This window comes from Arvicanthis niloticus, chromosome 19 (assembly GCF_011762505.2).
Source record: "Arvicanthis niloticus isolate mArvNil1 chromosome 19, mArvNil1.pat.X, whole genome shotgun sequence".
NCBI lineage: Eukaryota > Metazoa > Chordata > Mammalia > Rodentia > Muridae > Arvicanthis > Arvicanthis niloticus.
Window position 1 is genome coordinate 41,121,892 of NC_047676.1, and position 26,365 is coordinate 41,148,256.

Sequence of the window (26,365 nt, forward strand, 5' to 3'; positions counted from 1 at the left end):
CCCTAGTTCTAGAAAATTTAGGAGACAGGCATGGAAGTGTCAGAGGAGTTGGACTGTTAGACACTAGTGAAGATAAACCCCCAATATTGTTTCTTTCCATGAGGGCCAGACTTCAAGAGCTCTGTTGTCATGGAGGACCCCAGATAGTTGTTGGACAGGTGACAGGGCCCTCACCCCTGCCCCTTTCGCCATCACAGAAAAGTGTTCCAGTCCCTAGGAGAGCGCTCTAGCCAGCCTAGAGGGGAAGGACCCAAGGGACCCACAGTAAGGTCCAGTCTTTGGAGGGACACAGAAGTTCTAAACATTTGTCTTATTTCCCATGCATACTGACATTCTAAATGCAGAGGCACAAACTGGGATTTCTTACCTAAAATGGAAATTTTCAATCATACACATACAAAACTCTTTGAAGAAGAAAAAAAAAAAACCACTGGACCTCTTGTCTGCCCTAATTAGGTTTGGTTTTGTTTTCCTTTATAAGTTCTCTCCTCCCAGCACTGTGCAGGCTAGGCTATTGCTTGAGGGGTCTGTTAAAATCTGTGCTTGAGATGGGGGTATGTGACTTTGGTGTAGCCACACGGCAACCCTAAGGATGGGTGCCATTATCCCAGTTTTAGAGATGAGAGGTAGGCCTAAGATCTCCTAGCAAAATGGCTCCACAGCTGCTTACTATCCTCCCCATCCCCACTACAAAAACAAATCTCGTTTAAGCACACACACACATGGCCACTGTAAGGTTCAATGAAGGTGAAGAATTTGCTGCAGGTGGTGGAGCTGAGGGGCAGGGCCTACAGCTGATTGATGGCAATGAGTCTATAAAGACAGTGTGACAACTGCAGAGCCAGGGCAGCCCAGGATGCTGCTTTTCAACCAAGTTTCCTATCTATAAAGTGAGTCCTGTAGCAGGGCTTAGATGCAAAGGCAAAAGTGAACAGAGTTCAGGGGTGCTAAATGGAGAATGAGGTACCTGCCGGGGGAAAGAGGGCATTAGAAAAATTTCCAAAAACATGACGGGGGTGGGGTAGGTGGGTGGGAAGCGTTGCAATGTGTCTAAGGGTAAGACTCATGGGTCACATTGCCTCCGAGTCCTGTGTCCCAATGTCATCCTCTGGAAAGTGGGTCACGACTGCTCCGTGGCATCGGTGAAGAATAAAATAATTGTTCCACGCACACAGGATATGTTGCAAGTAGTATATTTATTACTGTCGTACCATAGTTACCCTGGGCTTCTGCTGCAGCGTAAACTGAACCTGGCCTGTAACTGCAGAGGAAATGACCCACGTTGCAACAGCCAGAACAATATGCAAAAAACCTTCCAGCGTTTCCAGCGTTTTGTGTCTTGCACCAGGGATTGTCTCTTGCTTTGCCCACTGCTAGCATGGCTGCCAGGTCCCCAAAGCATCTCAGCTCCACATCAATGAGCAGCAGCACTGCCCTTCCAGACAGCACAGACTATGACTTCTAACTCTGTCACATTCTCCTGGGGTCACTGGTATGGGGGAGGGGGCTCAGCCTCCTGACTTGGAGGGGGTTAAGATGCGGACAAGCAACTTTGACTCATCTGCTTTCTGGAACAGTGGCATAGAAAATCTTGCCAGGTTGTTTTCACAGAGCTAACTACAAAGTAAAATTGTGGGAGCAAGGAAGAGCCTCAGAAATTGGCAACCTCGTGACTGACTTGGTCTGGAAAAGGAAGGTACAGCCAACAACTGCATTTAAACAAGCCAGAACTGTCACCCTGCCCATGTGTACCGCAAAATAAATAAAGATTCCATTATTGTACACCTTTTACAGGTAGGAGACCTGAACTTCTCTTTGGATCAGCACTGCATATTCTCCTTAAGGCACGGGGCAGGGGCCAGGGAATTTTTAAAAATGGGGCTCAAGAGTGTGCTTTTCATTTCTAACTCTGGGGCAGGCTGCACCGCTCCCAGATCTGGGGAGGCAGCATGTGAGTCAGGGAGCTACTGTTGATGGACACTAGCGTCTGCAGCTTGCCCAGGCAGTCTTGCAGTGTCGCCTCTGAGTGCTCGCCCAGGTGAAGGTCCGTCAGGTGCTGGTGCCGCAGCATTCGATCAGCCAGCGCCAGGCAGCAGATGGCTACCAGGGAAGGTGTGTAGGTGGTGAACGCATAATCGGTCATGCTCAGCTCCGCTACTCCCCGGGCCAGGGTTTGAGCCTCCAAAGCTTCGGTGACCTCAGCCTGACAGGTCTCCAGGCGCGAGTGCGTGAAGTGCTCCAGGAAGAAGTTGATGGTGGGCGCGCCCAAGCTGAAGCGCAGCTTGTGTAGCACGATGCACTCCAGGTTACACAGCTGCTGCCGGGAGAAAGCACCGCCGCACAGGGCCAGGAGCTGCTTCATTCGAGGTGGGTGCACCTCTACCTGCAACACAAGAGTGTGCTCAAGGTCCGGACTGGTGGGTGTTCCCGGGTCCCAAACCCATCCAGCCTTAAATTCGGGAGAAAACTGGGACTCGAACTCTATATTCCTTCGACGTCCACGGTTCCACCCCTAAATCACACATCAATACTAGTACACCTTCTCTAGCTACAGCCCAACTTTAAAAAGTGTGTGTGTGTGTGACAGACAGACAGAAGAGAGACAGACTGTGTGTGATTTTAAAAGCATCTTTTCCAGAGACAAGGGCCACAAAGCTTTGGGTGGGCAGCCAGCTATACAGCCTATCTCTTTGTAGTCTGAAAGGATTGTTGCAGTGAGTGGAAAAGCTTAGAAGTCGGGGCTATGGCATGTAAAGATCTTCCAGCAGCTGCCCAGAGGAGTCAGGCCACCCATCCCTAAGCCGTGGAAGAGAGATTAGATTGGCTACAAACACATCCCACCCCTTCCGCCTGGTGGAGGCACCTGCTTGCAAGCGATGAGCAGACAGGTGACACCGAGCAGCTGGAAGCAGTCTGCAGCTACCGGAGTCGTGAGGAGGAAACGGTCCAGAGTATTCACGGTCAGGCACAGTGACTCGAAAGAGAGGCCGAACTGGCGGTGGACTTGCAGGAGCCAGCTGAGCAGCTTACAGCGGGATTCAGCAGTCACCTGGCAGGGAGGGAGAGGGATGTGCTAATGCACCTGACCAAGCCAATCCAGAGAGTGCCCCCCTCCCGCCCCCAGAGGTAAAGAGGAAAACGCTAAATGACTGAAAAATAGGAAACACGTGTGGGTATGCGCCAGGCTTAGACTAGGCGTTCCGGAACGCCTGGGGACGTTTGGGCTCGTGCCTGGTACTGTGCACAGTGCATTAGGCACATTACTCGGTCTAAAACCTCTCAGCAAGTCAAAGGGAATATAAGGGGTGGGGTGTTTTTTTTTTTTTTTTTAACGGATGAGCAAACAGATTTAGGGGTTCGGGATCTAACCTAGAAGCTGTCGAACTGCATTATAATAAAACTCCTCTACCCACTCCCAATGACTAACAGACTTCCGATATCCACCTCCCCACCCCCAACTTTTCTCCATCTAAATAGGTCAGTGGATCTATCCTAGAAGGACCCATTTGCTCCTAAGGATGGCTAATAACGGGCTGCAATGCCTAGGGCGCTGCGAAGGGCAGCCGGCAGCCAGGGAAGAGATCGAGCTAGCCTCTTGCAGGCTAGCTCTTGCCAGTGCCTCACTTGTGGCTGGCGCGCCAGCGACTCCCGCGGGTGGAAAAGGCTCTCCTGCGCCTTTCGGAAGTCGTAGCAGCTCTGGCCGTATTCTCGGAAGGTCTGGAGATCTAGCGCCGTCAAGGGCAGGGCTGGGCTGTGTAGGGAGCTGCAGTCCCGCGCCGCAGACACTGCGGGGCTGTCGGCGCCGTCCGAGCTAGAGCTGGGGGACTCGAAAAGGTCACAGACGCCCGAGTCTCCCGGGAGCGCACACGCGTTCAGCGGCCGCAGCGGCTCCTTGCTCCGGAGGCGCGGGCGTCTGCTCTTCTTCACTGGGGCGCGGAGGTTCTGATGGCTGTCCCCGCTCCCGGCTCCCGCGACGGGGCTGGCCGGGCTGGCAGGGCAAGGGGTCACCATGTTACAATCCAGTAGCCGCCCTAGCGTCCCACAACGCCCGGAGCGTCGGCGCGAGGGCTGTGAGGAAGATCGGGTCCCGCCGCTGGCGCAGCTCTAAGTACCCGGCCTGTGCCTTCCCTCCACCACTCCCTCGGCCTCTCACTGGCTGAGCCCTGAGCCGCCCACGGGCCGCGCTTACCCCGAGGGAGAGCCACTCCCCTCCCGTGCGAGCAACGCGTGCCTCCCCCCGCCCCCCACCCCCACGCGATGGCTCAGGGGGAGGAGGCGTTGCAACTCCCGCCTCGCACCCGCCTTCTGCTGCGGGCTCCGCGCGTCTGTCGTCACCCTGGCAACCGCAGCCCGGGTCCTGGCGCCAGCTGCGCGCGCTCAGTAGAAGAACTAGAAGACCGCTGGCCACCCAGGTGAGCCGTGGGCTTCAGCTGTCCCCCACCCCGACCCCGTCCCCCAAACCCCCAGAAAAGGGGAAAGACTGCTCCGGGGAACCTGAACCTTGGTAAAACTGTCTGGCCTGATGTGATCATCTTTTATGTCAATCTTCATCCAGGTGGGTCCGCCTCTGAGCTCCGGCCCAAAATCAGGCTAGGTTTTCTTCAGTGACCCATAAAAGGACTGGGAATTCATTCGCGACTATTTTATTTCATTCTGCTGGCCTAGGGGAGCAGAGCTTTGGCACGCTACTAGCGTCTGTGGGAGCCGGTCCAGTCAGACAGGTATTTGTGTCCAACAATGTAGAAAACTGCCTCAAATGACCGTCGCACACGTCCATTGCTCTCTGGATACTCTGTCCCGCACTTTTCATCCCAAGCCAAACACGCCGAGGCTGCAGTTGGTTAAGGATTTAATGTCACGGGTGGCGTTTCTGTGGAATTGCTCACAGCATGTTCTGCTTTGGGTCATTAGCTTCTAACCCTCTGCCTTTCTAGGTTATTCTCTGCGCCCTGGGGAGGATGGAGGGGAATCAAAGGAATGCAGAGTTGGGGGAGGGGCGCAGGAACGAGAGAGAGAGAGAGAGAGAGAGAGAGAGAGAGAGAGAGAGAGAGAGAGAGAGAGAGAGAGGGAGAGTGAGAATGGGTGAGGGAGAGGGAGGGGGGTGGGAGGGGGGGAGGGAGAGAGAGAGAGAGAGAGAGAGAGAGAGAGAGAGAGAGAGAGAGAATGAATGAGAATATGAATATGTTACACCCTTTCCATTCTCAACTGGTTTACTCCAGACTCCGGTCCTGATCCAAGCTGGAGTCCTTCTCTACCCTGAATCCTCAGGAGAGACTGTAACACCTTAGAAGGGACCTTGGGGCACAAAGGGCGTCTAGCTGACTGCCTTTGTAATCATTTTCCCAGAGGCAAGAAAACCTAGATACCCTCAACCCGCACTTTACAGAAGCATTCCGATGGACGGGATGCTAGGGCGCTGTGAGATCTGCACACGTGGCCGTTCTCGCTTATTCCAAAGAAAGATGGAAATGTTTGTGGTCCACGTGCAAACCCTGCCCCCGTAGAAACTTGCCCAAGAAGCAGGTGAAGGGAAAGGGCTGGATTTAAGATTCTCGCCTCTGTTTCTAGGAACCTTGTCCTACCCGTTTAAATTGCAGCACCTGTGTGACACGGGGTTGCTGGGAATCACCTGAGAGGTGTTTTCAACTTGCAAGTGCCTGGCTTTCTGTTTTCTCTTAGGCTGTTGATGGGTAACGTTATGGGGGCGATCAACCTAATCCACAGAAAAGGGGGTCACATGTCAGACCTCTTCCTAGAAGAGTTTTCTGGGTGAGGAGGAAGGATCCAGGAACTCTCTGATTCTGTTTACTGGCCCAGCTGGAAAGAGCACAGAGTACATCACTAGTAGGGGCCGAGTGTTCCTATTTAATGATCATGTTCAGCAAGACGTTACTTGGTTGCTAGTTCGTCGTCTGTAAAAGGATATTACTTGAAATCTTGAAATTCCTTTCCCCCTTCACTAATTTATTTATTCACTTCATATTCCAATCGCAGTTCCCCCTCCTCCCAATCCCCACCTCACATAGCCCCCCCTCCTCTGAGAAGGGAGAGGCCCCCCCCCCCTGTACTACTAACCTACCCTGGCACATCAAGTCACTGCAGGGCTGGGCATATTCTCCCACTAAGGCCAGACATGGCAGCCCAGTGAGGGAACAGGATCCACAGGCAGACAACAGACTCAGGGACAGCCCCCACTGCAGTTGTTGGGGGACCCTCATGAAGAGAAAATCCTTCTTGAATGTAAAATAGCGGGGTCATCTTGAACCTGATCCAGAGGGGTCAAGACTGTTGTTATGCTGAGGGAAATTGAAGATTTATCAGCCCATCTGTATGTGGTAGTAAGGTTCTGAAGGCTCCCCATGCTGAGAATACTTTGCTTTTCTAAGGATTTTGCCTGTACTTAGAGTCAATTCCAACAGACACTGCCTGAGTTCTGGCTTGACAGATCTATCCAGTGTTGGCAGAATGCTTGCTGTGTCTAACCTGCAAGGAGCTGCTGTTCTGGTGGGATAAACGAGGAACCATTTGTCATTCTTGAGGACTGAACTGTATTAGGGGTGGTAATAGAAAATTCAATGGTTTTAAACATGGGGATCAAGATACCAATTTAAATTCAAATGTCAGATAAACAACAGCTGCACTTCTCATAAGGTTGTCTCACAAAAACTGTATGAGACATATCTATAAAAGAAAAATGTTCATCTGAAATCCAAATACTACCTGGAACAACAACAGACTATTTTTTTTAAAAAGATTATGAGTCATAAATGTAATTTAATGTATTACATGTATAAGATGTGTATTGTGTGGGGACAGTCACATGCTATGGCATGTGAATGGTGAAGGGCAATTTTGTGTAGTTAGTTTTCTCCTTCCATCTTCATAGGTTCCAGGCTCTAGGGCAAGCATCTTTATCTGCTGAGCCATCTCCCCAAGCCCCACCAGACTATTCTTTCCCTGATATTCAAATTCAATGGGGCGGGGCATCCATTTGGTGGTGGCCATACCTTAGCACCCCGAAACTTCACAGTAGGATCAGCCTCACTGTTCTGGAAAGAATAATGAAAAATTGATGATAAAAACCAAGGTATGCAGAAGAGGAGGGCTGGACAAGAGTATTCTAAGTAAAAAAGGCTGTAGGAGGAGCTGGAAGCAGTCCTGGGATGTCTACAGATGTGTATAATAAGGGCCTGCCTAATGAAGAATGCAGAGAAGGGGGGAGGGGGGAAAGAAGCCAGAAGGCTATAGCTAATAATTACATAAAGGGTATGTGTGTGACAAGTACTTTATTTGCTGTGTATATTACACTCCTTCTGTCTTACAACAACTTCACAGTTGAGTTTCTGGTGTTACAGCCATTTTTTTAAAAAGATTTATTTATTTATTTTATGTATGTGAGTACACTGTAGCTGTCTTCAGACACACCAGAAGAGGGCATCAGATCCCATTACAGATGGTTGTGAGCCACCATGTGGTTGCTGGGAATTGAACTCAGGACCTCTGGAAGAGCAGCCAGTGCTCTTAAGTGCTGAGCCATCTCACCAGCTCCTGTTACAGCCATTCTTATAGATGAGGCATACAGAGGTAAAGACTGAGGTCATAGGAGTAAAATGTACAACTGAGACTCAAGTTTAACCTTGCTTCTCCATCCACGCTGTACTGCTTCATGATGGTTTGTATATGCTTGGCCCAGGGAGTGGCACTATTAGAAGGTGTGGCCTTGTTGGAGTAGGTGTGTCACTGTTGGTGTGGGCTATAAGACCCTCTTCCTAGCTGCCTGGAAGCAGTCTTCAACTAGCAGCCTTCAGATGACTCAGATGAGATGTAGAACTCTCAGCTCCTGCTGCACCATGCCTGCCTGGATGCTGCCATGTTCCCATCTTGATGATAATGGACTGAACCTCTGAGCCTGTAAGCCAGCCCCAATTAAATGTTGTCCTTATAAGAGTTGCCTTGGTCATGGTGTCTGGTCAGAGCAGTAAAGCCCTAACTAAGACATGCTTCAATAGCAAGCTTGCAAAAAGCTTTGTATCTGCATAAGGGACTTACATGTTACCCGAAGCCACTGAGGAGGAGAGATGTCACTTGTTAAAAATATGACTCTGAGGCTGAGGCTGTGGCTCGGTGGTACAGAACTTGCCTAGAATGTGTGATGCCTTGGGTCCAGCCTCCAAAACTGAAAAAATAAAATAAAGAAAGGACAGAAAGGGTCAAGTTAGGCACAGTGACTCATGCAAGAAATGATGTGCGAAGATTGGAGAGAAGAGATTCCACCCATATTTAAAGACAGATTAAAGGGATCTCAGTGTTAGAGGCTTGGAAAAACGAAGAAAGATTGTGAGTCTGGCCTGTGCACCCAAACGAGTGAGTTGGTGGTAGTTAAAACAGAGAAACCTCCAGAAGTCTGGGCATGGTCAAAACGAGCATTGCAAGTTTCCAGCCAAGTCTTTTAGCTCAAACTCAACTAGGATGCAAATATTAAAGGACACACTACTTTTTAAAACTGAGCACACATAAATAACAAGTGGGAGGCTTTTGTTCTCAGTCACTGTTACTTTAAAAAAAAAAACCCTCAAGATTTGACTGAGTTAACTGAATAGAGACAGAGCACATAGCTCCACTGTACTTCATGGAAATTAACAGAAAATAAACCCGGAAGGGAGCTTTTCTAGTCTATAGTGCCACCCTAGTCATGAAGAGTCTTTCAGTGCAGGGAAGGTTTTCTGTTTGTTTTAGTGCTGGTTGAAAGCTCACCGCTAGCTGATTTAACGTGGCTGTACGAGCACCATCCACCAGCCCCCTTCAAAGCGGAGGGCTGGAACTTATTCTAGGACTTCCACCTGCTGCTGCTCAGAAGCACCCCCCTTCTCTAATAATTGGGGTTCCTGGTGCTTTCTTGTATAGACAGAGCAGAAGAGCAAAGACTCATAGCCACCTGCATCATGGTGGCCAGCGCGACAGCCTTACTGCTGTTTCTCTCCGCCCCGAATGGTCAATTGTGCTCACTGCTAACAGCAATGTCCACGTTTACTAATTTCCTCCCTCATTCACCACACCGCTTATACCTACAAGTGTCTGCCATAGGCGTTTCTTTTTAAAGATACATTTTATTACCTTTGTTTTCTTGGTGGTGGTGCTGAAGTACCATGATGTGTGTCTGGAGGTCAGAGAACAACTTAAGGGAGTTGTTTCTCTCTTTCCACCATGTGGGTCCTGAAGGCTGAACTCAGACCGCCAGGCTTGAGGCAAGGACCTTTACCCATTAAGCCATCCCATCCGTGCATTTTTCTAAGTCCAAGGAATGTAGCATTGAATAAAACAGACCAAATTTCCCACTCTTACAAGTTTTCATTTTCCTCAACACTCAGAGGCAGGTTGGATCTCTGTGAGTTCGAGGCCAGCTTGGTCTACAGAGCCGCTTCTAGGACAACCAGGGCTACAGAGAGAAACCCTGTACTGAAAAACAAAACAAAAGTTTTCATTTTGGAGGAGGAGACAAAATGATCAACTAATATTTAAACATTTAATATTTTAGACAGTGCAGTAAGCTAAGAAGAATAAAGCAGGGAGAGGGACAGTAGAGCATGTGGGATATAGGGGTCGTCAATTGTCATAAACATCCTCACTGAACAAATGCCATCACAGCACAGGCCTGGCCGGAGAGAGTTGGGCAGTGAAACAGACATATAGTACAGGGAAAGAGCATTGGGGGTAGAGGCCAGGAGGCAAGCACTCCTCTGGAGTAGAGTAACAGGTGGGAGAGATGGGAGGTACAAACAGGTTCTGACAAGGGGTGCCGAGGTTTTTAAAATATATTATCACAATTAATTTTGAATGTTTTTTTAAAATAAATGCTATTTCTAGAAACTTTAAAATTACACATGTGGAGGTCAGTGAGACGGCTCAACAGACAAAGATGCTTGCCTTAGAGCCCGAGTTCAGCCTGGAACCCATATGAAGATGGAAGGAGAGAACTAACTACACAAAATTGTCCTTCATCCTTCACATGCACATGCCACGGCATTGTGACTGTTCCCACACACACACACACACACATCATATACATACAGTAAATTAAATTACACTTATGACTCATGTCATGTGTCTATATATAGCATTGTTTATAATGTTAAAACGAGACCAAGAATACATACAGAGGGTGAAGAGGCCACAGAGAAAAATGAAACCTGTTGGGAGCCAACTTTTAGCAGAAAGCGGCTAGATTATCTTTGCAGCCATCTGGAACCATATACCCTGATGAAAGATTTGGTTTTCAATGGCCTACAACAGCTGAAGCACACTCTGATAAATATATTGTTTATCCCACATATTTTGTTTTGCTGTTTATTGCCCCCAGCTGCAAGGCGCACGTGGTAGCCATGCCTGCAAGGCATGCAGTTCACGTGCTGTCCACGTGCTATCCACGCCATACATGCTTATAAGGCGCAAGTGCTATCCACGCCTGCAAGGCGCACGGTGCACGTGCTATCCATGCTATAGATGCCAGTAAGGCTTACGTCATATCAACACCTGCAAGGCACGTGGCAAAAGCATATAAATACCTCAGAATTTCCTTCAATAAAGGAGACTTGGAAAGAGACTTGAGACTAGAGACTTGATAAAAGAGACAATAAAAGAGACTTGGTAAGAGACTTGATCATACCCTGTCTTGTCTCCATTCTTCGCATCTCCTGCCCCAAGAGCCCCACTCTCTCTCTTGACCAGAGCACTTAGCCCAAAAGCGTTGAGACAGAGAAAAGTCCTCAACAGGAACCCACTGAAGAGGCTGCTAAAGTAACCCAGGTGGGCCGGGGCGTGGTGGTGGAGGTGGTGGTGCAGGCCTTTAATCTCAGCACTCAGAGGCAGATGGGATCTCCATGGGGTCAAGGCTTGGCCTACAGAGGGAGTTCCAGGACAACCAGGGCTACACAGAGAAACAGTCTGGAAAAACCAAAGTAGGTAGGTAGGTAGGTAGGTAGATAGGTAGGTAGGTAGGTAGGTAGACAGACAGACAGACAGACAATCCAGGTGAAAGACTTGGACCAGCATGAGGCTTGGAGAAGCAGTAAAATCGGGAGAGAATACAGATATATTTTGACTATGCCAACAGGTTTTGTGTGAAGCCATAATCTGTGAACAAAGGATCATCCCTTTGAGAGAAACAGAATTCTTTGCCATTAGCTGAGATAAGAAAGGGTCAGCAGGGAAACTTATATAAAAAGGATTTTATGTGTGCCTGTCAGTCTGGTGAGGCCTGTCTGTCAAGAACACACATGGGGAAGATGAACAGGTATCTGGAAGTTGGGGCCTCAAGAGGGAAGTTGGATCTTGGGAAGAGAACTTGTGTGTCAATGAATGAATATAAATAGTACCATCCACACAGGACAGCAGATTCTGTGCCTGAGTCTTTCTAGATACAGTTATAGATGGGACATGTAAGGTGACATGCCTACATATTCTATGCTTTGTTGCTTTCTACCTTCTAAAAACATCTACCCTGGACCTTCACTGAGAAACGTGTCACTTCTCAATACTTGTAGTATTTTCTATCTAGTCCAATTCCAGGGCTTCTCATTCACCCTGTGAAAGGCCTATAAGATCAATTTATTTGTTAATATCTCTGGAACTGGGCCCCCCTGTTTCTTATCAAATCACCATGGATTAAAGCTGGATTTCAACCGCAATAGAAACAACAGAAAACCTATAAATTCATGGAAACTGAACAACTCTCTACTGAATGACCTCTGGGTCAAGACAGAAAGAAAGAAATTAGACTTCTAGAATTCAATGAAAACTGAATGCATAAAATACTCAAACTTCTGGGATTCAAGGAAAACAGTGCTAAGAAGAAAGTTCATAGCACTAAGCACCTTCATAAAGAAATTAGAGAGATCAGGTACTAGCAACTTAATAACACACCTGAAAGCTCTAGAACAAAAAGAAGCAAACACCCACAAGAGGAGTAAACAGGAAATAATAATAAAAACAATCAAACTCAGGGCTGTAATCAATAAAATAGAAACAAAGAGAATGATGCAAAGAATCAGTGAAACAGAGTTGTTTCTTTGAGAAAAATCACCAAGATAGACAAATAGTCCTAATTAACTAAAAGTCAGAGGGAGAATATCCAAATTAACAAAATCAGAGACAAAAAAGGAGAAAGAACAGCAGACACAGAAAATCCAAGGAATCATTAACTCATACTTCAAAACCCTGCACTCTACAAAATTGGGAAATCTAAAAAAGATGAACAAATGTCTTGATCGATGTCAGGAGCCATCTAGGAAGGGCTAACAGGTGGCCTTCCTGAAGGTGGCCCACTTTTTGCATGACCTAAGATGGGTGAGCTCTGAGAGGCAAGGTCCCAAGAGACTTCATCCCAGGATGGTTTCTTGCAGCTGATGTGCCTTTCCTGTCACCATCACGCAGCCTAAGGATTCCTGAGCGTTAGCTCACTCTATTGAGCAGACTTTTTTGCAGATCAACATAAAGATAAACTTTCATGATGTAAATAAAGTTAGAATCAAGAATAGGCCGCATAATTTTAAAAATGAGCTTTTGTAATTACATTAAAAAGAGAAATAGGCCTGGGACAAATTTGTGTTCAAGGAAAAACATTCAGGTCCCAGGATGAAGCCACAGGTGTGCACTATGATAAGGCTATGAAAAAACTGTTGCTTTGAACTTATGTACTGAGCTTACATTATGCAACATTGCTTTGAACTTGTTATTGATACCTTTCTGAAACCTCCCCCCCCCCCACCCATCGTGTGTAACATTTTATCTGTGAAGTAATTTTCTGGAGAACTTTTGTCTAAGAAGGGATAAAGGGGTCAGAGAGTAGAAATAAAGTGGTGGCTTGGGGGGCTCTGCCCTAGCCATCCATCCACCCATCCACCCACCCACCCATCCATCCACACACCCACCCACACACCCACCCATTCATCCACCCACCCACCCACCCATCCATCCACCCAACCCACCCATCCATCCACCCAACCCACCCATCCATCCACCCACCCATCCATCCACCCATCCGTCTGTCCGTCCGTCTATCCAAATGTATGAGTACAGCCATTTTCCACTTCAGCTGGTGTGTATGTATCTATATGAGTGACATCTTTTCTTTCCTTTTTATCTCTTGCTCAAAGAGTTAGTGAGCTCCCTGGCCTCGCAGAGAGCTTCTGGCTGACTTGCCAGTGAAAGGAGCACTAGCAATAAATCCCTTTACTTAATTTCCCCACTGCTAAACATAATGTGTTAATCGACAGACATTAGTGCTTATTAAATGCAATAAGGGGTTAATAAAGAGTTAAATTTCCCCAGAGCTTAATGAAGCACAGAACAGTAAGAGTTAGGTTTTTAGTACAGAACAGTAAGAAAAAGTAAGTTTCTCTACCACTTACTTAAGCATAAAGAGTTAAATTAAGCACAGAGAGTTATAAAGTTTAATAAAGCACAGAAAGTTAAAGAGAAGCCAGCAGATTTTAGCCACAGAACAAACAAGAAAGTGTTGTATTTCCAGAAGCCATTAGCTTCTAGTGTTCAGAGAGAGTTAAAAGGCTGGTGATTACCAGTCTTTTGGCCCTTGTCCAACATTGTGTCCTACTTCAGCTTCAAACCCCAAAAGGCTGGACAGGCCCACTGCAGATAGATACCATTTTACCAAGTTAAATCAAGATCAGATAAACATTTTTTATTTTATTTATTTATTGTTTATTTTATGTATGTGAGCACACTGTCACTGTCTTCAGGCACACCAGAAGAGGGCATCAGATTCCATTGCAGATGGTTGTGAGCTACCACTAAGCCATCTCTTCAGCCCAAGATAAACATTTAAATAGACCTATAACCCCTAACAAAATAGAAGCGATCATAAAGAGTCTTAAAATACACACACACACACACCAAGGCCAGATGATTTTAGCACAAAATTCTACCAGACTTTTGAAGAAGAGCTAATGACAGTACTCCTCAAGTTAGTCCACAAAATAGAAACAGAAGGAACATTGCCAAATTCATTTTATGAGACCAGTCACCCTGATACCTAAACTACACAGAGATTCAACAAAGAGGGTTACAAACCAATCTCCCTCATGAACATTGATGCAATAAAATACTTGCAGTGATACTTTATAAAGGGAACAAGGGAATATTTGATTAACAAGAAGGAGCCAATGATTTGGGGGATTTTTCCCTCCGGTTTGGGACTTAGCTTGAGACAACGTTCCACCCTCCTCTTACACCAGATCACAGGTGGGGATTAAAGTAGGAACATTGATTTGTTTGTACCTTCTTTTAAACAAAAGCCAGTGAATTGCCACCAACCTTAGAAACTTTGTTGGGCCCTTAGGAAATCTTTAAACTCAGTTTGATGCCACTGAAAATTATATTTACTTATGAGTCTTTTCTTGTACAGTGCTTAAGCTCCAAATCTGAGTGGTATGTAAAGTACTTAAAGTCAGACAAGTTTTGCTGGTATTTGGTAAACAAAGGGCAAGGTTTGGTCCCCCCACCCCCCCACCCCACCCCCACCCCGCTTTCATCTCATTTTCTAAATCCAGACGTTTTTTACTTCCACATCTCAAGGTCCACCTGGGGAAAAAGGCTTTCAGTTACTGCCTTCCTGGTGTTTTGCCAATCCACAGTTCAGGAAGGGTTCAGTACACACTCTCGGGTGCATGGCTTCCCTTCATGGGTAGAGATGTTCTTTCTCCCACCCACCTGTGGTGATCTGTTGGGCACAGGCAGTACGGAGCAATGGCTCAGAGCTCTTGCTTCTAAGTTGAAGTGCTTGGGTACAAGCTGGAGCCACCAGCTCTGACCCTTCAGCAAATTACACAGCCTCACCCATCTTCAGTTTCCTTAGTGGTGGTATTCAGAAGCCCCTGAAACTGTGGACGATTAAATATGATGCCACCTGTTTCTGGAGTGTGCACCAGGACCAGTGTCTGCCACAGTTATGTGAGTGCCTAGCTAAGGTGTAATGTCTGGGTCTTTTTGCCACCAAGAATGTATCACGGTAAATATTTAACATCAGTTGGGGGTTTCTACCCCACCTTAGCTCATTTAGTTCCCAGATAAAAGATACACAACCTTTCTATTTATAATAAGCCTTAATATCACTAGAGCTGGGCAGATATCAACCCTCTAAATTATTTTGTCTGCTTCCCTGCCAATAACCCTGAGAGATGACTTGCCATGTTCTGACTGGGTCGCTCTTACTCCCTGGCTGGCCAGCCCTCATGGCCAGTTCTCTTGATTCCTTACCCCATGATGTCTTTCTCTCTCTCTACCTTTCCTCTCTTTTTCCTCATGGTCTTTCCTCAGACCCCAAGCCCAGGAACTAAAACTGTGCCTACCTCTCTTCTGCCCAGCTATAGGCTATAGGCATCTTTAGTCAACTAATAGTTTTAAATGAAGGAGGAAAGTTACATAGCATCACTTGATGTACAAGGATTTACTTCTCCCTGGGAGTAACCAGACCTTGGGGGGGGGGCAGTATTTAGCATTATAATATACTACAGTGAACCAAACCTCAACAAGAATGGCAGAGAGAAATACTTTTTCTCTTTTTCAGTCTGGGGGTGGGTGGTGGTGTTTTTTTCTGGTATGTTCTTGTTGTCTAAGCTTGGTTGTCAACTTCACTGCACCTGTAGTTAACTAAAACCCAAGCAGCTGGGTACACCTGTGACCACTTTTCTTGATTGGACTATTTGAGGTTGGAAGCCCCACACTGAATCTGGTTTTCTCTACCTAAAGGGACAGAGAAGAAGGGATTGCTTCTGTTTTGCCTGCTTGCTCTCACCCTCACTGGCAAGTTTGTCAGGATCCTGTTCCTGAGCCATTGTTAGACCTGCTTCTTCAGGATTCCAGCATAGAATCAGCCTGTCTCTAGAACTTTCCTGCAACTCCAGCAGCAGAGACATCTAGTCTTGTGAACTGAACAACTACCAGATCCTTTGCCTTTCCAGGAGGAGATAGTCATTAATGGACCATTTAGACCACACCCTGTAAACCACTCTAACAAATCCCGTTATGTACATGTGTTTATAATCCATGTAGGAATGTGTGTATATAAATATGATATATTTTAAATCTATCTATCTATCATCTATCCATCATATCTATCTATCTATCTATCTATCTATCCATCCATCCATCCCCCATAAGTTCTGTTCCTTTAGAGAACATGGACAAATACAAAATGGCATGAGTTAATCTTCCCCAAATAGTCACCAACTGAGGAACAAGTATTCGAATGCCTGAGACTTATGGGGACAGTCTCATTTAAACCGACACATTGTTCTTCCAAAGGACCTGAGTTCAGTTTCCAGAACCTATGTCTGATAGCTCACAACAACCTGCGACTCAGGTTTCAGGAGATGAAGTGTCCTCTTATGACCTCCATGTGTGCAGGTACACACACACACACACACACACACACACATACACATCCTTTAAGAATTGTTTTAAGAGTGCCTAATCTCTCTGGAGGGTTGTGGCTCATGCCTTTAAACCTAGCACTCAGGAGAAAGAGGCAGGGAGATCTCTGAGTTGGAGACCAGCCTGGAGTGCAGAGAAAGTTCCAGGATAGCCAGGAATATACAGATTAAACCTCGTCTAAAAAAAAAAAAAAAAAACCCACAAAAACAAAACAAAACAACAACAAAACCCAACCAGGGCTGGAGAGATGGCTCAGCAGTTAAGAGCACTGACTGCTCTGCCAGAGGTCCTGAGTTCAATTCCCAGCAACCACATGGTGGCTCACAACCATCTGTAATAAGATCTAATGCCCTCTTCTGGTGTGTCTGAAGACAGCTACAGTGTACCCACATACATGAAATAAATAAATCTTAAAAAAACAAAAACAAACAAACTCAAACCAAATCAAAGAAAGAGAGAAAAGAAAAAAAGAAAAACAAAAGAATGCCTGATCCCCATAGGGAGACAGGAGCTCTCATGACTCTGTAATTGCCTTTGAAAGCTCCACCACCAAAAATGACCATGCTGGGCATTTGGGAGGAGACAAATGCAAACCATAGCAGATAAAGAGCATGGAATCGTGTTTGGGTGTGAGACTAGTACCAAGCACTAGTTGTTTCAACACTCATGGTTTCAGCTCTATCTAGTCTCCATGAAGCTTATGTAGGCTGGTCACACAAAGAGAGACAAGCTATGAGGGCTATGGCACAGGCTGCAGTATTCACTGGTCATGGGCAGCAGAGTGGGAAGGTAGCACCTACACAAGGACTTCTAGTGGACAGTAACCAGGTGGACCACTGTGGGGACAGTACCTGTCAGACAACTGCACGTGCAAATGTCCTGGGGCCTGAGTAGGCCCTGCACATGGAGGAACAACAGAGAGAGATCATTGTGGTCGGGGCAGGAATGAGGTGGGACAGGAGGCAGCTCACATAGGATATCATAATCATTATTAGTGCTTGCTGTGCCCTTCAGCTTATGAGGTTGTAGCCTTTTTCTTTTTAAATGTATTTATTTTATGTATATGACTACACTTATGGCTGTCTTCAGACACATCAGAAGAGGACATCAGATCCTATTGCAGATGGTTGTGAGCCACCATGTGGTTGCTGGGAATTGAACACAGGACCTCTGGAAGAGCAGTCAGCATTCTTAACTGCTGAGCCATCTCTCCAGCCCTCATTGTAGCCTTTAATCATTGTCTCAACCAGATGAGCTAGGCATGTTGCTTTACTTTTTAGGTTCAAAAACAAGATCGGGTGGATTCAAAGGTTAACTTTCCATAGGTGCTAAGTGCAATATGCAGGACTCAAATTCAAGTTCATGATTCCAGCATGCTATATGCCTTCTGTGCTTTTCTATAGCTTTTCCCACTTTGAGACAGGGTTTTTCTGTAGCCCAGGTTATCCTGGAATTTCCTCTGTATACCAAGTTGGCCTCGAATTCATAGGTTTGCCTGCCTCTGCCTCCTGAATGCTGGGATTAAAGTGCACCACCACTGCACGGTTCCATTCTTCGTCTTTAAATGCCAAAGGAGAGCCAAAGGAAAGTCCCAGCCCATCCTTTAACCAATGCCATGAGAGGAGAACCATGTGAAGGGGACTGAATCCCCCAAGGATGAAGAACCCACAGAGCTGGCTGTCTTTTCTTGTGATCAACCTTCCAGAAGCTATGGTGTACAAGACAAACAGGATTCCTTAACCCAAGATATTCCAAGAGGTAAAAACTAATCAAGAACCAGGAACGATGTGAGAATGAACAAGGCATGAAGGGAAACATGGAGTTATTTGGAGAAGGATGGTCACAGTCTGCCCTTGACCATGAAGCAGCTACTGCGTCAGAGGAGCTTGGCCCCCTCGGACAGCACCGGGGCTGGATAGGTAAGTTTACTTTGGCCAAGGAGTGAAATTTTTGTCAATCGGGAGCCTGGCTGGAGATGAAGAGAAAGGTTCAGAAAACAGCTGGCTTCAGATGCTAGGGTAGTGGTGCCTTTGTTCTTGAGGCGTGACTGACAGCCTATTGGAGACAGCAATTTGTCTGTGCACCTTTCCCCAGAAGAAGCAGCTCTAAAGCAAAGAATTCAAGGAAGCCTACAAAACATCTGCTACTAGTATGTAATTGGATCTGGCTGCCCTGGTTGTCCTTTTATAACATTTAAAGAGCACCTACTAAGTACGAAGCACTGCTCTATCATTTACAGTAGTGTAGAAATACAATTGCCCTGACTACATAGAGGACAAGTGGGAAGCTGACAGAAAAATTCACAGGATGCAGGTCAAAACAGAGCCGCTGTTGAGACCCACTTCATCCTAAGCTTTTGAGAACTAACCCCTTGGCTGGGCAGTGGTGGTGCACGCCTTTAATCCCAGCACTTGGGAGGCAGAGGTGGGTGGATCTCTATGAGTTCAAGGCCAGCCTGGTCTACAGAGTGAGTTCCAGGATAGCCAGGTAGGTTTACACACAGAAACCCTATCTCAAAAAAAAAAAAAAAAAAAAAAAAAAAAAAAAAAAAAAAACAAAAAAAAAAAAAAAAACAAACAAAAAAAAAAAAAAAAAAAAAAAAAAAGAGAGAGAGAACTAACCCCTCAGGATTAGTTATATGGAGATGATGGAGGGGCTGAGTTTTTTTCTCAAGTAGCATGTCTGGGTGTTGACCCCAATTATCCAGGAACATGTTTCCTGACGTCTTTGGAGACTGAGGAATTCTGTTTCGCTCCATAGTCGCACCAGCATTTGTAAGGTAAGATATTACTTTTCTGGTTCTGTATTGACTTGCAGGAACACGTTTCCCCATGGGTTAACAATTTAAAGAAGAAAGACTTTATTTAGATTCAGAGTTTAAGGATAGAGTTCTTCATGTTGGATGAAGAACATGGGTCCAGGCAGGAAGCAGAGAGAGGAATGAAGAACTCTGGGTAGTACCCTTACTCTCTTTTTATTCAGTCCAGGATCCCAGCCATGGACCAACGGACCATGCCAGAAAACTTGGTAAGGTGGGTGTGTACCTTGGTACCTGATTTCCTGCCAGTTTCATGACCTGGAACATATGCCACACTTTGCACATAAGGAAACATGACCTGTGGTCATGTAGCTCCAGGTCAGAGTTCTCCAATGAGATATCTAGAGGCTCCGAGGGTTTAGCCAATAAGCTTCCATTCCTGGACATTCCTCCAGGCAAAAGGTATTTAATCTCTGGTCTACCCTGAGGAGTTGTTATGTACCCATTTTCCACAATGAACAGTCAACACACAGTATGGATAAACATGGACTGTCTTATCCATCAAAACCGCCATGGGAGCATGGAGAAGACCTCTGCCTACAGAGCTGGAGCCAGAGTCTCTTGTAGACAGGCCTCTCTGCACCCCCAGACAACTGCCAAGCTAAGGACAATCACAGACGAGCTAAGCTGGAGCTCCCATTTCCCCTGGCCCTGGGCTAGTCGCCATCCTTAGCTCTTGGGGTTCTGACTTGGCTCCCAATTCCTCATGACTAAGTGATGCCTGGATGTCTAGGAGTTTGGGAGCACACAGTCCTGGCCTTGTTGTGGACTTGTGGACAGCTGATCCTTGGCTCCCAACTCCTCTGTGTTGCACCCCAATGGCGAGTAGGTGCCCCGGGGGGGGTCATAGAACTCCAACTTTGGCCCCCAACATCTTAGACTGCATCTTCCCAGCCCCAGAGCAGATTCTCAGTGTTTCCATAAAGCCCAGTCCCACAGCCGTGGCAGTACAGGGAGACTCAGTCAAGCACACTCTGCATTTCTCCTCCCCAGTGGCGTGTCCCACACCCCCAGCGGTGGGGAGAAACACGGACCCACACCAGCCCATGAAATTGTGTTGCTCACCTCCAGGGTAGGTCTCTCCACCTCTGTTAACCCAATCTAAAACCCTTCATAGACATGCTCAGTGGCGATCCTAAGTCTCATCAAGTTGACAGGATCAACCATCACAACCCATGTGAGCCATCTACAAATTCTCTGAGGTCCAGGCATAGTGCTTGCCCAGGCCTTATACCAGGTTATTTCTAGTCCATGGACCCCAATTGGTAGCAATAGTGTTAGTAACAGAACACAAGCTTAAGAGAAAGCTGTGAAAATGATTTCCATCAATATAGCATATTTAGGTATTTTATCTAATGATGTGCGTTCACTCTACGACATCCCCTCTCCCTAAAAAGTCCGTACGGCAACATACAGGCTCTGGATGGCAATCATGGTGGTCACCATCCTCATCCTTCAGTGAAACAGCTGGTCTTTAACATCTGCTCTGAGCTTGGCTCAGTTGTTTCTCATTATTAGTATTTACTAAGTGTTTTGACTCTAAAAGTAGTGCCTGTTTCTGGTTGTGTAGAATCAGAAAAATGTTCATAATGTATAAAGAATTTTAATGCTACATTTTTATAGTAGGAAGCCTAGCCTTTAGTATACAGAGAATGTCTTAGCTGTAGAGAATGTCTTAAAGGGCTTTGTGGATGCTTGAAATAACAAACAGCACCAAACCTACATGTCCTTTTTTTTTTTAATACCCAGCTACCCATGACATGGTTAAGAACTCTGCCTTCTCACTCAAAGGATTTGAATTGCTAAAGTATTTTATCTTGTACTTTGGGGCCATTATTAAGAAAAACTAGTGTTAGTTGAGCATAAACACTGTGATACTATGCCAGTCAGTCTAGTAACAGAGATAGAGCGCTACTAAGTAACTAAGTGGCAGGTAACACCTATAGTATGGGTACACTGGACAAAGGATACCTCACAGCTCAGAGAGGAGGCTACAAATTACTCACAATGGTATACAATTTACAATTTGTGAATTATCTATTACAGGAATTTTTATTTCATAGTTTTGCATGAAGGTGGATCTCGGACTACTGAAGCTGTGGAATCTGAAGATTTCTAATCCATAAAATTAGATGTTGTATTAGTTACTCTTCTATTGCTATGATGAAATACCATGACCAAGGACGCTTAAAGGTTCCAAAGGGAGAGCCCATCATGGTGCAAGAGGCATGGCAGCAGGAGCATTGAGCTGGGAGATCACATCTCCAACCACAGCCATGAAGCGGAGGGAGTGTACTAGAAGAGGGGTCACAAACTCTCAGTGTGTGTCCTCGGTGATATGCCTCTTAAAGTGACCTAATATCTCCAAGCAGTGTCACCATCTAGGCCAAGGGTTCAAATACAAGAGCCTATGGCAGACACTTCTCATTCAAATGCGAATATTCCGCTACTACTTGGCCCTCATAGGCTCATGGCCATATCATAACAAAAAAAAAAAAATGTATATTGTTGGGGTATATTCCGTGAAGGTATGTCTCTGTATATTCAGTTGTTAATTTTGTATTGGCAGAGAGCTAAATACTGGCAGGACCTTGGTATTGTATTTCTATGCCCCATCTCTGGCCTCATAATTTGTAAATATTTATTCTTCCTCACTTGCCTAAGGCAAGCTAGAATTGTATCTGATTAGCTGTAATAAAGATCCAACAATAGTTGGACAGGAAGTGGAGGGATGATCTTCTAGGCAGAGAGAGAGACACTGGAATAAGAATCTTATGCAGGGATTCAGGCAGTGGACATGGAGGTGAATGGATAGACTCTGCTCCAGAGCAGAGCAGAGAGAAGGTAGTGCCAGGATTAGCCTGGTTAAGTTTAGAGTAGACGGGAGACTGCCCAAGCAAAAGGCCTAACCTTTAAAATAAGCCTCTGTGTCATTGCTTATATCCCTGTCTGAGGCAGTCCTGCTATAGCATTTAGTCCAACTATAAGAGTCCCCATAAGTCTTTAACAGTCTCAACATCATTCAAACATCCGAAGTCTCTTCTGAGATTCAAGGCACCACCCTAAAATCAAAAAAGCAAATTATTTGCAATATACCATAGCATCGGGTATACATTCCCATTCCAAATGGAAAAAAAAAAACAGAATCATAGAAAATATTGAACCAAAGCAAAACCAATACCAAACCCTGAAGCCACATGTCCAGTGTTTGGGACGTTAGTTTCATAGGGTTTATATGGCACTGCCCCTCCAGCTTGGCTGCCTGCCACAGTGTCTTTCTCTTGGGCTGGCTTGATTCCCTCAAGGCAGCTTTCATTGGTAGATGCTTCATGGTCCTGAACTCGCCAACATCTTGGGCTTTGCCATTGCAGCACTCAACCGTACTTTCACAGCTTCATGCAACGGCTTCTGAAGGCTTTATGGCAGTGACTCCAGCATTACCACACTTGTCTGGCTTTGGTGGCTTGCTGAAACTACAGGGGATGAACCCACGATCCCCTCACTCTTGTGTCTTTCATGCTTCTAAAGCCAGTTCCAAGTGGAAGACACTACCAAGTTTGACTTTCCCCTTGAGATGAACCCTCAACCCTTTGAATCACATCTGCAACAGCCTTTGTATGCTGCTGTATTCCTGAAGCAGAGAACTCTCTAGGCTATTAGTTGGGATCTTAGTTAAGTAGAATATTGCCCCGAGGGCATCTTTCCCATCGGTCCAGAGAAGAACAGGAGGCTGCTCCTTAACTCTGATGTTAGTCTTCTTAAGTACAGCCCCTCTTTCAGCACATGCCTTGGCTGTGATGTTAAGCTTCCTTGTGCTCTCCCCTCTCTAGCTGTACACTTTGTATTTCTGTCTGCCCCCTTGTTCTTTTTCACTGTAGACCTGTATAAGAGTTATCAGTAATAACCATGCCACAAACTCAACATTATGCTATCTTGGAATTTCTAGTCCAAAGTTCCAAAGCCTTCCATATTCCTCCAAGAAGCCCTGGTCAGTTCTTGACAGCAGCTACCTCACAGTCCTGACACCAACTTCTGTATTAGTTACTTTTTGCTGCTGTGATAAAGTACCGCGACCAAGGTTACATGTACAATGAGTTTCTTTTGGCTTATGGTTCCAGAGGAAAGTCTGTAGCAGTGGAGGAGGTGGGACAGCAGGAATAGGAAGCTGAGAGTCACACTTCAACCACAAACTACTGTGTTGACTAGAAATGGCCAGAGTGAGTATCCTGGTCTTTTCCATAACTTTACATGAACAGTCTTATTTTTTTTTTCACCATTTCGTATCATATAGCTAGGGGCTTTTCACACATGGATTTTATCATGTTGATTTAATTTCCTTTGTTTTGAAGTGTGAGCATTTTAACATTGGGTTATTTTCTCTTTTTCTTGCCGATGTGACATTTAGTGTATTTTTGATGCAATTTCCTTACCCAGAGGTATTGTTTGTATTTTCTTCTGTTTTGTGAGTTGTCTCTTTCTTTATTATCCTTTGAGGGATAGATCTTTTGCTTATTTTTTTTTTAATTGAGGTATCCTTAACAAATAATTTTAAACATTCAAGGTCTGCAATGTGATGATGCATGAATATGACACATATCCTAATTCACCCATCCTTTACTATGCTGTTTGGGAGGTTAGAATATTTAAGATGTATTTTACCTTAGAATATTTAAGATGTTTTACTTTTAAGTTTCAAGTAAAAACTACAGTCTGATTGACTAGTCACATGGTCATTTCAGTCTGAAATGTGCCTAGAGGCTTGTGTGTTAAAGACCTGGTCCTCAGCTTGGTGCTGCTGGAAACTGATAGAAACACTTAAGAAACATGGGCAAGACTGTTGCATGGAGAAGACACTCTTACAGGGATTAAGGACGCAGGACTATTCCTCTCTTTTGGTTCCACACACTCCTGCCGTTATGTACTGCCACAGGCATAGAGCAATGGAGCTGGTTGGTAATGGACTGAAACCTTCAAAACTGCGAGGTGGAGGAAACATCCTCCTTTTAAATCGACTCTGCTCGGGTTTTTTTTTTTTTTTTTTTTTTTTTTTTTTTTTTTTTTGCACGATTTCTATTGCATGCATGTGTATGTAAGTCTGTGAGTACCACTGTGCCTTTGTAAGTCAGAGAAGAACTTTGTGGAGTCAGCCCTCTCCTGCTACCTTTATGAGTTCTGAGATTGAGCCGAGGCCATCAGGCTTGGTAGAAAAGCACTTCTACCCTCTCAGCTATTTTCCTGGCCCTAGTTTTGTTTATTGAAATGAATCTTGCCATGTTAATGGGAGATTTGTTTGATCCCTGGGACCCACATGGTGGAAAGGGAGGGCTTGGACTTCCACAAGAGCACCACGAAATGCAACCCTGCTATCCATAAGATAGGTGTAAAAAAGTGACAGTGTGGAGTTCTACATTTCAGCCTCAGTGCTCGCTCTCCTCCCCGCTCTGGTGACTACCTAACTATATTTGTCTTCTGGAGTCAAAGACTAATATGATAACCCTAGTTCAAGTGTGAGTTAGTTAGCGCTTCACTTATCAGAGGGAAAATGACTATATTTCAGAGATTTAAAGTTTGGTACTGTATGGCTGCCACTTATTACTAGTGTGTTCTCTGAGTTGTTCTGTTTCTTGGCTGCTTTCTTCCTCATTTGTAAAATGGCATCATTAACACCCACCTACCTCATAGGTTGTTGTGATATGCACATGAATTCAGGCAACATGTGGGACACTTTCCTGACACACAAACTCCAAATACTCCATGCAGGACTAGGATTCCTTTGCTTCTGTGTCCCCCATGTCCCAGGGTGCCTAGCTCTTGATGCTGAGCTGCTTAGTGGTACAAGCCAGAGGCTCCGAATTAGTTACACTGGATTCTTTGCTCCTAATTCCTTTGCCCCAATGCTACTACTACCTAAAGCTGAAGACTGCAATTAAGTACTATGTTTACTTCTTCTGCATATAAGGCAAAAGTTACAGCGTCTTTACTCATCCACTAATGAATGCTAAAACTATACCTATTGCAAGACTCAAGTAGTCGTGTTCGGTTCCTATCTTAATCATTTATTTCGATAAGATTTCCACTTTTAATCTAAAGAGAGATGTACTTAAAGTTCATCAATTTGTTGTTGGGAAATGAGAAAAATCCCTCTAAGTAATGCAAATAGAGTTTCAAAGATAAGTGAGGATGAAACACTGAAAACACTGTCATCCCAAGGCTACCAACTGTCCTGGCACAAATGCACACTAGCGGCCTTCAATGGTGGTTCAAAGGAAGTGTGCCATTGCCAAACAGATGACCTGTTCAGTCCCGAGACTCACTATTATTGAAGGAGAGAACCAGCTTCTGCAAGCTGTCCTTTGACCTTTATATTTATGCTGTGGTACATACATTTGCACAACCCCCTCACCCCACACATTTAAAACAAAAAGGTTCAAATGTGGAATGAGAGTGTGTAAGGTAGCTAGCTTAAGGTAGTGAGCAGCGTTAGTCATTCCAGCCTGCCCGCCGGCAGCCTGTCCTCATGGTTTCTGAACATTACTCACATAAGTGGCATCTATAATCAGGGCCCTGGATTAGGTTGGCCATTTTGAACAGCAAGCATTAAGTGGTTCCTGAGGTTCCCTTTTTGTTGTTGTTTTTCAAGACAGAGTCTCACTATGTAGCTCTGGCTGTCCAGGAACTCACTATGTTGTCCAGGCTATCCTTGAGCTCACAGAGATCTGCTGGCCTCTGCCTCCCAAATGTGCCTGGCCTGATGTTTTCTTTTTCATAATATTGATGATAACTGGTGTTGGAGATTACCTTCTTAACAGGTAATGAGATGTCAACTTGACACAAGCTAGAGTTATCGGAGTAAAGGGAACCACACCTGAGAAAATGCGCCCATGCGATTGGCCTGTAGAGAAGCCCACGGAGTGTTTTCCTAATCGGTGATCAATGTGGAGGGGACAGCACATTGTGGGTGGTGCCACTCCTGGACAAGTAGTCCTGGGTGCTATCAGAAAGCAGGATAAGAAGCTGTGAGGAGCAAGCCAGTAAACAGTGCCCTTCCATGGTGTCTGCATCAGCTCCTGTCTCCTGGTGGCCACCCTGACTTCCCTCTGT

At 45.6% G+C, this 26,365-nt stretch overlaps 1 protein-coding gene across 1 annotated transcript; it reads right to left on the reverse strand.

The window, feature by feature from the left end:
• Positions 1-1,177: 1,177 nt before the first annotated feature.
• Ccno (cyclin O) lies at positions 1,178-4,333 on the reverse strand. Its single transcript, XM_034523690.2, has 3 exons — positions 3,625-4,333; positions 2,864-3,049; positions 1,178-2,383 (listed from the first exon to the last, which is right to left on the reverse strand). The coding sequence occupies exons 1-3, from the start codon at positions 4,009-4,011 to the stop codon at positions 1,904-1,906; spliced, it is 1,053 nt and encodes a 350-aa protein (XP_034379581.1). The 5' UTR covers positions 4,012-4,333; the 3' UTR covers positions 1,178-1,903.
• Positions 4,334-26,365: the final 22,032 nt, after the last annotated feature.